The sequence below is a fragment of the Gobio gobio genome (genome assembly GCF_949357685.1).
Source record: "Gobio gobio genome assembly, chromosome: 6".
In the NCBI taxonomy this organism is placed as follows: domain Eukaryota; kingdom Metazoa; phylum Chordata; class Actinopteri; order Cypriniformes; family Gobionidae; genus Gobio; species Gobio gobio.
Genome location: NC_137102.1, coordinates 41,044,633 through 41,057,400, shown reverse-complemented (window position 1 = coordinate 41,057,400; position 12,768 = coordinate 41,044,633). Strand labels below are relative to the sequence as shown.

General features: G+C 37.8%; 1 protein-coding gene across 5 annotated transcripts in view; it reads right to left on the bottom strand.

Annotated features, from left to right (window-relative positions):
- pak2a (p21 protein (Cdc42/Rac)-activated kinase 2a) overlaps positions 1 to 12,768 on the bottom strand; it is a 35,910-nt gene that overhangs the window by 10,758 nt on the left and 12,384 nt on the right. For all 5 annotated transcript variants that reach the window (XM_079818699.1, XM_079818697.1, XM_079818700.1 and 2 more), the window contains 7 exons: positions 8,532 to 8,764; positions 7,161 to 7,264; positions 6,761 to 6,905; positions 6,559 to 6,680; positions 6,281 to 6,413; positions 6,075 to 6,138; positions 5,873 to 5,921 (listed from right to left, as the gene is read on the bottom strand). In XM_079818699.1, the coding sequence (XP_079674825.1) occupies positions 5,873 to 5,921; positions 6,075 to 6,138; positions 6,281 to 6,413; positions 6,559 to 6,680; positions 6,761 to 6,905; positions 7,161 to 7,264; positions 8,532 to 8,718 (804 nt within the window). In that variant the 5' untranslated portion in view covers positions 8,719 to 8,764. The remainder of the gene's footprint in view (positions 1 to 5,872; positions 5,922 to 6,074; positions 6,139 to 6,280; positions 6,414 to 6,558; positions 6,681 to 6,760; positions 6,906 to 7,160; positions 7,265 to 8,531; positions 8,765 to 12,768) is intronic.

Below are 12,768 nucleotides of genomic sequence, written 5' to 3'. Positions count from 1 at the left end.
AAAATAAACACTGAAGTTTATAATTACTTCCCTATTCGCACGGGATTAGTATATGTGGGGAGCTCTGGTGATTTGTAATAATCGCAGAGAATGTCTGTGATCTTAATCCCGTGCAAATCGGCCATGTCTGTAATATGTGAAGTAAAAATTCCCCCGCAAATGACCTACCATATTTCGCCGAACACCGAGGTCCTGTGATAATATTAGTCCTGTGCGAATCGGCATCTATTTGGCCGGGATAAGGCGGATCGTATATAATTTTTGCAAGGTTTTTGTGTCCTGTGCGCATTTCTATCTTTATCTTTCACGAAGAATGGAGCTAGGCTGCATATAATGCACACCGTTATGATTTCCCGTGCGGCCGCGCGGATTATAGGCTACTACTTTCACTTTAGAATGAGCACAATTTGGGAGTACCGTAAAACTTCAAATAATAGCCCGGGCTTCTATTTACCCACATCACCGAACTGCACCGGCTTGTATTTGAAACAGGCGTCTATAAGAGACAGGCCTTTAATTTAGTGTTGAGATGTTCAAGCATGATGGTAGGAGGTTACCACATTATATTACGTTTTATTTATAATTAATTCGAATGTGTTTAACAAATCATTTAATGTAAGAAATTAGGGTTGTGCCGATGGACGATATCATCGTGATGCCACGCCCCCGTTGCGAGTCTGTTGTGAGTGCGACGCACACTAATCCTCTTCTATAGTTATAGTTAAACTAAAAACTTAGCAGGGATTGCTCTGTAAATTAATTTGAGAATGTAACTAATGCATATATGCTATTTTAAATACTGAAGTCTATGCCAGATATATGTATAGCCTACATTTTGAAATCATTTGAGGCTGAAACATCCATAAGCATGCGTGTTTATTTTAGCACTTCCGTCAGTGAAACAACACAGCCTATTCAACATTTAAACGATTTTCAGTAAATAATGGTTACCTAAAGAATATAAGAAAATTAAATATTAGTTAGAAAAATATTTGATTCATACTATTTCCCCGCAAAGACGTACTCTGCGCTTTGAGAGGAATTGGACAAAAGCTGGATAGACACCTTTCAAATATATCTTCGTGTTTTCTCCTGATGTTGCAAGGCAACACTTGTTGTAAAAGGTCTGAAGAGCGGATTTTATCTTCCACAAGGTCAAGACATTTAGGCAATGTTTGATTATTCACAGCCAGAGAAAACGAAACTAAAATCACCGCGGCGTGTGTGTGAAATGCGCTATTCAAATAAACCAAACTTGACGAGCATTACCAAGTTTAATAACAAGAACAAACTGTGTTAAAAAAAGTTTGAAGTAAAAAGGTATTCGTCCCACAGTTTTTTTTATTGTACTTTACCACAGTAAAGGATGTGAATAGTTATAATAGACTTAATTATAAGCAAACGAAAGGAAGAAACGTTTATAACATTAATCCCCTGCGAAAATGGCGACGTCCCCCCGCTTCCATCAGAAGCTACTGTCAGGCCACATACCTAAGGATAAAATCCCGAGGTTAATGAAATATATCTCCTCCTAGGGCTGTGCAATTAATTGAATTTCGATTTCGATTTCGATTTTGGCTCCCAACGATCACCAAAATACAGGGAGTGCAGAATTATTAGGCACGTTGATTTTCTGATCATATTTTTTTTCCAGGCACATTTGACCAATTCCAAACCACAGTAATCCTAATAACTACTATTGATTTAGTATTTAATAATGTATAAGTGATATATAATTGTTCATGAAGGCTGGAAATGAAAATCACCTTATATGCAGGTGTGCAGAATTATTAGGCATGTTTTCTTTTACAGATAAATTGAGCCAAAAAAGAGATTTAACTCAGACTGAAAAGTCAAAAAAGTATTAAATGCCCATGAGAAGCATGCAATACTAATGCAATACTAGACATTGCAGTTAAGGCATGACCATTGGACAGTGAAATGCTCGTTGGGTCAGCAGGATCTGACAAAAACAGGTGGTGAAGAAAAGACACCTGTTAACTGCAAAAGAATTAAGAATTAAGGTGAAGAATTAAGGGTGAAACCATCAGGAACCCTTTAGTCTCCAGCGCCACCATTTTCCAGAGCTGCAACCTACCTGGAGTCTCCAGAAGTGCAAGGTGTCAGGATCTCAGAGACTTCAGTTAGGTAAAGAATCCTAAAAAATGACCCCCACTAGATAAGAATCACAAGCTGAAGTGTTGTAAAATACATGAAGAAGGTTTTTTTATAGGCTTTATGGACAGATAGGTTGAGAGTGACTCTTGAAGGACCAGCACCACATCCTCTAGTACCACTGTTTGAAGAATTCATCTTCCAGAATCTGGCAGTACGTTTTAGGAGTTCATTTTTAGTCCATCTCTGCAAAACGGACTTCAGGATGGACTAAAATGAACTCCCAAAACGTACTGCCAGATTCTGGAAGATGAATTCTTCAAACAGTGGTACTAGAGGATGTGGTGCTGGTCCTTCAAGAGTCATTCTCAACCTATAAAATCTATAAGGCCTATAAAAAAGCAGGCTTCATGTATTTTACAACACTTCAGCTTGTGATTCTTATCTAGTGGGGGTCATTTTTTAGGATTCTTTACCTAACTGAAGTCTCTGAGATCCTGACACCTTGCACTTCTGGAGACTCCAGGTATTTTGCTGCTCTGGAAAATGGTGGCGCTGGAGACTAAAGGGTTCCTGATGGTTTCACCCTTAATTCTTCACCTTAATTCTTAATTCTTTTGCAGTTAACAGGTGTCTTTTCTCCGCCACATGTTTTTGTCTGACCCTGCTGACCCAACGAGCATTTCACTGTCCAATGGTCACGCCTTAACTGCAATGTCTAGTATTGCATTAGTATTGCATGCTTCTCATGGGCATTTAATACTTTTTGACTTTTCAGTCTGAGTTAAATCTCTTTTTTGGCTCAATTTATCTGTAAAAGAAAACATGCCTAATAATTCTGCACACCTGAATATAAGGTGATTTTCATTTCCAGCCTTTATGAACAATTATATATCACTTATACATTATTAAATACTAAATCAATAGTAGTTATTAGGATTACTGTGGTTTGGAATTGGTCAAATGTGCCTGGAAAAAAAATATGATCAGAAAATCAACGTGCCTAATAATTCTGCACTCCCTGTAGTACAATCGAGAAAATACGATAATTTTGCCATGTTCAGTTTTGCAAGAACACTCTTATTTTGTCTTGCGTTCTGAATGAAACGCGCACGCGCACATCCGCCCCTCCCGAAGCCACAAACTCTCTCAGGTCGTGAGTCTCGTGTGCATATCATCCGCTGGAATTTAAAAACTCAGCGCGAGTAAAGATGGCAGAAGGAGGGCAGTTACAGCAGCGTTTGGTGAGCAAAAAAGGCAAAACCAACTCCGTTGTCTGGGAACAGTTTGGCTTCGAGGAATCAGACGACGAGCAGAAACATGCTACGTGCAAGATTTGCTACATGGTAGTGGCTGCAACTCAAGGGAATTTGTTTAACCACTTGAAAATTAAACACAGAGAGAGTGACCTATGACAATCTAATAAAGAAACAAAAACTAGCGAGAGCAGGGGTGCCGTGTAAACGTCCTTTTTTTTCCTTCATATTTTTCAAATAATTCTCTCTTTGTAAACTTTGTTCAATGCATGCGAGTGCTGCCATATTTTCGAATGTGACCAGTCATTTTCGCCGTCATCACCCGGGTTTAGTGCCAGAAGACGCGAATGAGAAGTAGCGCGCGCTGTGAGAAAATCTCTGTGCACTCATCTGATAGCGCGCACACGTCTCACAGCGCGCAAAGTTCTCTTTCAAGTCTTGCTCTTGAACGGACAAACTCACACAAAACGTATGTCAACGTCCATCTTGATGAGTATCCTAGCAGACATAGTCTGTATATACAACTTTATACAGTCAAGAAAGACGACGCATATCCATGCATTAGGTCTTAAAGGGGCAGTAGCCTGCTGTCTGTTTAATGTCAAACAACAAAAGACAAGGACATCACTCACATGCATTTCTGTACCTGAAAACTAATGTTAGACGTACCTGAAAAACCTGAAAAGCATATCTAGCCGAACCATATTGTTTATCTTATTTATTTGTGGTTATCATTTTTACTTGAATACTTTTATACTTTGATTTGAATATATGTTATATTATTTATTTTAATAGTTCAAAAAGTACAACAAATGTTACAATTTCAATTGAATTGTTGAAAGGTGTCTTTTTAATAAATGCAACATTCCCAAAGTCATGTGAAATAATCGTTTTACATAATCGTAATTTCAATATTGACCAAAATAATCGTGATTATGATTTTTTCCATAATCGAGCAGCCCTATCTCCTCCTTCTCCCTCGCACACACAAACACACGCGCACGTCTGCGCGCAAACATTAAAGTAATTTTTCAGCCGCTACGTATCCAGCTTTACCCACGCTTGAAATTTGACAACGGTCAGCTTAAATGTCAAATTATACTTTTCTCCATGGTGGTATTGAGAGAATTAAGAAAAACTGAAGACTGAAAGTTCGTTAACCTCTTTGTTATGTTGCCATAGTGATGAGTCGTTCATGAACGGTTCCGTCTGTCACGTGAAATCTAATCAAAACATAGAACAGACGATCTGAGGGGTTTAAAAAGATAAAATACAGCCCGATACTAAAAAACAGACCCGGCGTCTATTTGAGACCGGCCTTTATTTACCCAAACCTGTCGTCGCACCAGGCGTTTAAAAGAGACAGGCGTCTATTTGGGACTCGGCTATTATTTGAAGTTTTACGGTAATTGCTTGAATGGTGTGTTTAATATTACTCTTAATGAAAAACACAAAAACAGAACAGTACAATGACAACTCGCTTAAATGGGCACTTTTACATTAGCTTTGAATCTTCCGTCGTATATTGTTATTATATTGCTCAGTTACGTTTTTAATTGCGTCTGTTCTCTAACTGAACGAAATTATTGGTATTACTATAAAACAATCAAAATGATATCGATACGACTGTTTATAATTTCATACAGCTATATAACGAAAAAACATTTTCAAGTAACATCATATCCGGGAGATAAGTCAGTAAATTCGAGTAAAATCACAGCTTATCCCGTGCGAATGCGCCACGCAAAATTCAGATGTGGGGGAGTAATTTCTAAATCACACGAGGTCCCCAGATAATACTTATCCCGTGCGAATAGGGCTTTATTTGTTGTTGTTGTTGTTTTTTACAGTGGGTCATAATATAGCATATCTTTGTCAGTGCGTTTTGTGGTGTTAGGAATTGTTTTTCTGCGCATTTCCGCACTAACTCAAAACGTGCGTACACGACCTCCTGAGCTGGCGTAGGATTTGAGCGTGCCGTACACCAACGTCCATATTGATAAATCTCAAAGTCACCGTGGTTTTGGGTGTACGCCAGGTGTACGCTGGAAAATTGGTGTACGCACTTTTGATAAATGAGGGCCATTATCTTTCAGAAATCATTCTAATATGCTGATTTGCTACTCAAGAAACATTTCTTATTATGATCAATGTAGAAAATTTGTTTATTTTTGGTGGAAACCGTGATACAGGTTTTCCAGGATTGTTTGATAAATAGAAAAGAACAGCATTTATTTGAAATATAAATATTTTGCAACATTATAAATGTCTTTACTGTTACTTTTGATCAGTTGAATGCATCCTTGCTGTATAAAATAATTATAATATATTTTAAAACGTATATTGTACTGATCCCAAACTTTTGAACAGAAGCCTGTACGTAAATTCCATTATGAGGATTTTTTTTTATTTGCTTTTCTCAGCAGAGATAGATTTAAGCAAATCATTTGATTCATTATCAAAGTAATTTGCTGTTTTTCATTGAATAGAATGCAAAATACCTCTTGGCCAGTAGCAACGTCAATGGCTGTGTACACCGTACCGGACGCACTGTAAAGAAACAACATTTAACTGAAGCAATCTTAGATTCCAGTAAATGTAACTAATCACCTGTAAAATGAAGAATAATAAACTGTTTTTTCAAAGAATGACAGATAGAAAGTAAAACTTCCAAAATGACTATAAATCATTGAATATATTTACCCTTGTCCAATTTTTTCGTATCTTGTGTATTTTTTCTTAGGGTCTCCAATACTGACAATGGTTCCTAAAATAAGTCACAACAACACAGTTAGTATTCTGACATACAAAAAAAATCATGCATAGGCACTTTCACATGCTACAGTGCACATAAGAATAGTAATTTTGTATTGAGCTTCTGTAATGATTATTAACCATCAAAAACATACTAAGTTTCTCCATAATCTCCTCATCTGTCATCTTGCCCTTGTTCTTCTTCTGTTTGTCTCCAGCTTTGGAGCCATCTGTATCCACAGTGGCAGCAGGTGCAGGAATGGGATCGATGACCGAACGAGTGTATACCTATCCAGGAAACAAAGACACCAACAATATGGTGATCACTCAAAAACCAAGAAGTACAAACTGAAAAAAGAATGAGTAACGCCCTAAACCAAAACTATGAATTTATTTAAAACATGATATGACAGAAAAGTTCCTGTCCACTCACAGATATGGTATGCTGTGGACGTGGTGCTACAACAGGAGGCGGGGCTTCATCATCGTCATCATCATCAGGGTCCTTGACTGGTGATTGCTCTGAGCCTTTTTTTGCTGGTGGTCCATCTTTTTCTGAAATCAAGCAGAACAAATTCAGCAGAGGATAAAAACGAATACAGTTGGAGTTGTGGTATGTTAATACACTCATATACCTGTAAAACTGAGGTATTTCTGCCTGCTGTTGCCTGTGGAGTCGTAGAATTTGAGCACATCCAGCACAGCCTGAGGGTTTTTCTTCTGCTCAGATTTCGTGATGTTGGAGGTCTGCAGCAGCCGAGCCCACTGCTCTGGCATGCCCTGAGACAGAGAAAAGAGAAACATGAAGAAAATGGAATGCAAAAAGAAAGTAAGGACCATTCTAATCATTTGAATAATTAAAATTCAGGAGGCTAATCAAATCAGTGGACTATGACAGGCAGGAGACAAATGGTCACAGAATTCAATCTAGGCAATTGAATTGGCAATTCCTTCCAGCATTTGATGGATTAAGACAGGTCAGGGGCAGAATAGGTAAACTGCACCAGAGGAAGGAGAAAAGCATGTCTCACTCACAGTGAACTCCCCCGTGACAGAATCGAAGCCCACGTGTATGGTGTGCTCAAAGTCTGAAGGGTTAGAAATCTCTGGACGCTCCTTATCCTTGTCTTTTTTCCTTCCTTCAACAGAAAACATGGTTGTGGTTAGATGATTCTGGTCACTGGCAAAATGACAGATTCCAGTGGACAATTTGACAATAAATGAACCCAAGTCCAGGATGAGCCTCTGTGTTCAAAAATGTGTGTATAACAGCATACAGAAGAAAAGACAATTAAAGGAATGTGCAGAGTTCAATACAAGTTGAACTCTATTGTCACCATTTGTGGAATCAATTTGTGCTGATCAGCACAGAAAATTCTTGCCCCTCAGTTTTTTCCTCAAAAAAGAAAAAGAGCAAACATTTGGGTCATCGCACTGATCCTGTGCTGTTAACAATCATAACTCATTAACAATCATAGTAAACAGTCTTCCAGTAAGCTCCAGCGGTAACAAAACCCCTGTGTATAAGTGTTACAGTAAAAAACAGTAAGAACAACATTTCCGTCTATGTGTGGTTTGCGATAAGGCGATATAATAACGCACCCTGACACAACAAACCAATCTGTAGAAAGAAATGTCAGACAAGGTCATAAATTGTGTATGTAAATCTCAAATAATTTTTTGCGACTTAAGTGCTACTCAAGTCCAAGTTGCAGACTCGAGTTTTCATCTCTTGTATTCGTAAAACTGTAGGTTCATAAAAAAGAACCCCGATGACTTGCTACTTCTGGCGAGATTCTGAAGAATGCATCCAGTGGACAATTTTCTATCCCATGAGGCAGTAAAGCAACACTGGTAGGTCACATGACAATCATATTCCTGTAATTATATTCCTACTGCAAACATTCATTCTACATAGATCATACTTTTTTAACGGTACACAGGGCAAAATAATTACCCACTCAGAGGGTATGTGATTTACCGAGCCTGTGATTTATTCATTTAGCAAACATTTTCACCCAAAGCGAAAGAGAGATTTTTTTGTAAAGATGTATTTTTTTATCTGTTCTGTTTTCAATTGATTCAAATTTAAACTAAAATTTAAATCACAAAATTAATTTGCTGAGGAATGTCTATACAGGTTGGAGACAACTGCATATTTGAAAGAAAAAAGAAAAGAAAAAAAGAATAACTAATTAACTAAATTAAGTTGAAACCTCATGACATGCTTAGGGATACATTTCTCCACAGAGAAAAAATAATTACAAGTTCATCTGCTTATAACCACAATCATACTGCAAAATTTACAAGCAAAATGCTTTATTCAAAACTGTGAAACTTACAGAAAACCCCTTTTTGAGTATTTTCTGTGGTATTCAACACAAATGCTGTTTTGTGACGCCATACCTTTCTCTGCTGAGAATATGGATATGATCTTGTTGCGAGGTTTGTCCCTCTTCTCCTCAGGGACGGAGGGCAGGGGTTTAGAGCTTGGATTTGTTGACATATTGTCCTTGATGCCGGTGCTAAAGGTGCTGCTCATTCTGACTGGGGGGGCAGGGGGTTTGTCCTCCAGCTCTCCGTTGTCAGACATGACAGGGAAACACACTCAGAGGGGTTAGAGGGTTTCAGAGATCAACCTGTAGAGGGCGGCAGAGAAACAAACATCTTAGCTGATAAATGAATTGTTGCATTAAAGACAACGGCAAATGGAGACAATGACAGACAACGGGGCATAAGTAAGGCTATTTCGGCAAGAGATTGTATCAGGGCACATCAGTTTTATCCGTGACTCTCACTAGCAGAATACAAGCTAAATAAACAAACCAGCCAAGGCTGGTCGTCCAATAAATGCAATGCACATAAAAACAATGTAACTATTTCAGTAAAATCTCAGAGGAACAATTTCAGAATTTTATTGTGCAGACCTTTTATAAAAGCTTTCCAACCACCACAATGGCCACACCAAGAGTCTGCTAAAACGGTGCAAAGCATACTAACCTCTAATCAACAGCTGCTACTGTGCTACAAAAACAGCCAGTCAACAAGTTAACATGGACAGAGAGAGACTGTGTCTCATGTTCTGTTAGCTGCCTCTGTTTTTGAAATGTGCAAACAATGTCCACCCCTGTGTGAAAGTCACTGATACTTTTTGGAGAATTCACTGTCTAGCAGCTGTGAGTTAGCTTAGCATTGCTATCCTAGAGAGTTCTAGCAAGTCATTAATTGAAATGAAAGTGCTGAGGTTTTCAAGTCAAGAGTGCAAGTCTGCAAAACAGGATGTCTTGCTAAGAATGTCTGTCTGACATAAACTCACTTCCAAAATCTAGTGGGCTTTGCTACCTTGCTGTCTACCATCTATGATAGAATCTTAAAATGGAACCTCATAATAACTGATTTGCTGTACTCAAACACACAAAGAGTGTGTGCTGCTCCTTACATGAAGTATATGAGAAACTCAACTCTACATGGCGCATACAAGTATTTGACAAAAATAGATGCTTCCAGTACTACATTTTCTATACGTTTCTCTTGTCTCAGTCTGCCATCTTGGATCAGGATTTTCACTGAGGTTGTCACAATGGATTATGAGTATGCCTTCTCTGGGAAGGATATGATACAATGGGTTTTCTGGGGATCTCCAGTGGGGCCACAAAAAGGTTCTAAGGAAAAGTGAAGAGTATTTTTATATTAGTTTGAAGTATTTTTAAGGTCCGTCAAAGTTAACTGTAAAAATGCCCTGGAACAATATACAGTATATTATGAAAATTGCTCTACAAAGAAAGTATATTTGTGAATTGAATTAAAAACAATTCTCTTAGTGATGCACTGACATTTCGGCAACCAGAAATATTTGGCAGAAACAGCAAAAAAACAAACAAAACAAAAAAACGTTTGCACGGCTGACATCATTGACTGAAACGGTTCTTCTCTAATGATGCCTTTTGAATGTTTCAGCTCCTATTAGCAATATGTAAAATTTGTTAGGCTGAAATATCAAGAGGCGACTTTGCAACAAATTATCACCTGTGAATACGAGGCCCTGTCTAGCATACAGTTTGATTACCAGTTAATTTTATTAAGTTTATTTACAGAAACTTTATTACGTTTCAGAATTTGCCTGTTAGAAGCACATTTATGATGCCTTAACATTCAGTTTTTACCATGGTCTGTCTGAATACTCGATTCTGATTGGCTGGAAGGTGCAATGAAAACTGTTTAATGCACAGGTAGTTCCAAGACTAACTGCTCTATATATATCAATGCGCTGTTTTCATTTGGCGCACACACGTCACTCGCACACAGAAAGAGCAGATCACACTGCCCGCACACAGACACATTCAGGAGCACAGAAACTTATCAAAGCTGTCCCATGACTTTCAGTAATAAAATAGCTTCAGTACTAAATCGCTACATTATATTTCTCAGCAACAAGGGGGTTACATCGGTTACATTACTATTACATTACAGTAATTAAACCTCACAGCTTCGTTGTTAATAGATAGAGCTACTAAACAGATGCAGGTATGAATTAATTCAAATAAATGCTATAATTCATTTATCCATTCAATAAATGTAATCTTACTCACTTCTTTATCTGTGTCTGATTCAAAGTGGGCAGAATGCAAGATATAACGAGCCGTAACTGACAAAAATAACCATCAATTTTACTCTTCCGGTCAAATATTGCGCTGCAAACATCAATAACAGCTTTAAGTTGTCCATGCTGGCAAATGACCATGGCATAAGTGGGATAATCCATGGCTAGCTGTGCATTATTTGAATGCACTTCGCGGAGGCAACAACCCACTGTTACGCTTACGCTTAATCACTAGATTTGGAAAACGAGGTTTCTTACTGCCCTGAATTTTTATCTGTACACACATAGAGGAAAATCGTGGGGGGGGTCAGGACTCAGGACCCCCCTATCTGAGGGTTGCCCTCCCTTAAACATATAATTAAAAACACATTGTGTATTATAAATAATATAGTGATATATTGTGTAAGTAGTAAAACAATAAAAAAAATCAATTTTAAGTTTAGAAACATTTTGAGTCCCCCCTCTCTTGCCTCACAGTGATTTGGTCCATGATGATGATACCAATGTATTTTTCCATAAGTCCGATATTTTTGGTAGCTTGTTTTAAGTCACCCTCTACAATTAACACGGCGATAAACCTGTGTGAATTGATATTAGGCTAATATAGATTTACCGCTGTGTTGGGTTTTGCTCGCTATGTGGAAGAAGCAAGATCATTTAATAATTATATTACCGTGGTGAACCCATGATAACTCATATTTAAACAAACATTGCTGTGTTATTGGCCAGATAAAATGATAGAGAAAAAAACTGACATAATTTTTCAGAAAAATGCCACACATATCCTTACAAACACAATTTTGGCTGTATTATTTGTGTCCCCTTCAAAAATTGCTCAAGATATTTTTTGTTTACTGTCTCCTCCAACTGTTAGATGAAATTTACGCCCATGTATAGACACTTCAAATTTCTGCTAGTAAGGAAGAGATTTTTGTTTTTCAGAAAACCTCATCAGATGCATGTGGCCTCAAATGGTACAAAGGTGTTTTCGTCATCAGTCAAGTCTGGTTAGAAATCAGTGCCATCATGCGGCTGTCTGCATCCTCTCCGCCCCTGTCATCAACATGTCCAAATAAGGTAAAATCCTTTCTCACCTTAGTGAGGTCAATCCAGGAAATAATGTGCAACTCAACCTCAACGTAACCACGATGTCTTTCTGTTTGACAGCACAGTTTGACTGTGCATTGTTTTCACACAACAAAGGACTAGTACCTGATCGATTACTGCAGAAAGACAAAAGAGAATGTGACGGCCAAGAGTTTTTAAGTTTAATGAATCTGAGAATGATTCATTTTTTATGTTCTAATGATAGATTGCTCTACGCAGCCATGGATTACACACTTTTCTAGTTTCTTCTGAACAATTTTTCTGAGTTATAACAAAGATAGTTGAGATAATGATCAATACAATTCTATAATATAAACTACTGTAGCCTAAGTCTTGCATGATCTAAGACTAACACTTGTGACTGAGCCAGTTCTACAAAGAAAACATGGGCAGAATAAAGACCATCGCAGGTACTGGGGGTGGAACAAAATATCATTAATCGATATAACACGATATAAAATGCGACAATATGTATCGTTGATGTAAACGATATGATTTGCTATATAGAGTTATTTTATCCAAGGCTCAACTTGCTGTATTTATTAGGCATAATTCACAAAAAAAATTTAATTCTGTCATCATGTACTCACCCTCATTTAGTTGTTTACCTTCCAAACACAAATGAAGATATTCTTTATAAATCCTGAGAGATTTCGTCCCTCCATTTAAAGGCCATTCCACTCAAACTCCTCTCAAAAAATTGAATAAAGGAATCGTAAAAATCTAATCGAGTGTCTAATCCAAATCCAAGTCTTCTGAAGAGACACGATGGCTTTATATGATGAGCAGATTTACAACAACACATATACTGTAGTAAACACAGACGTTCAAATGATTGCGTGACGCGCGAAAACAACATGAGAGTTAGAGTTTAGATTCTCTGCCCGAGCCCTAACTTGACCCGGTATTTCTCGCCACTATCCTCGGGCCGGGCCC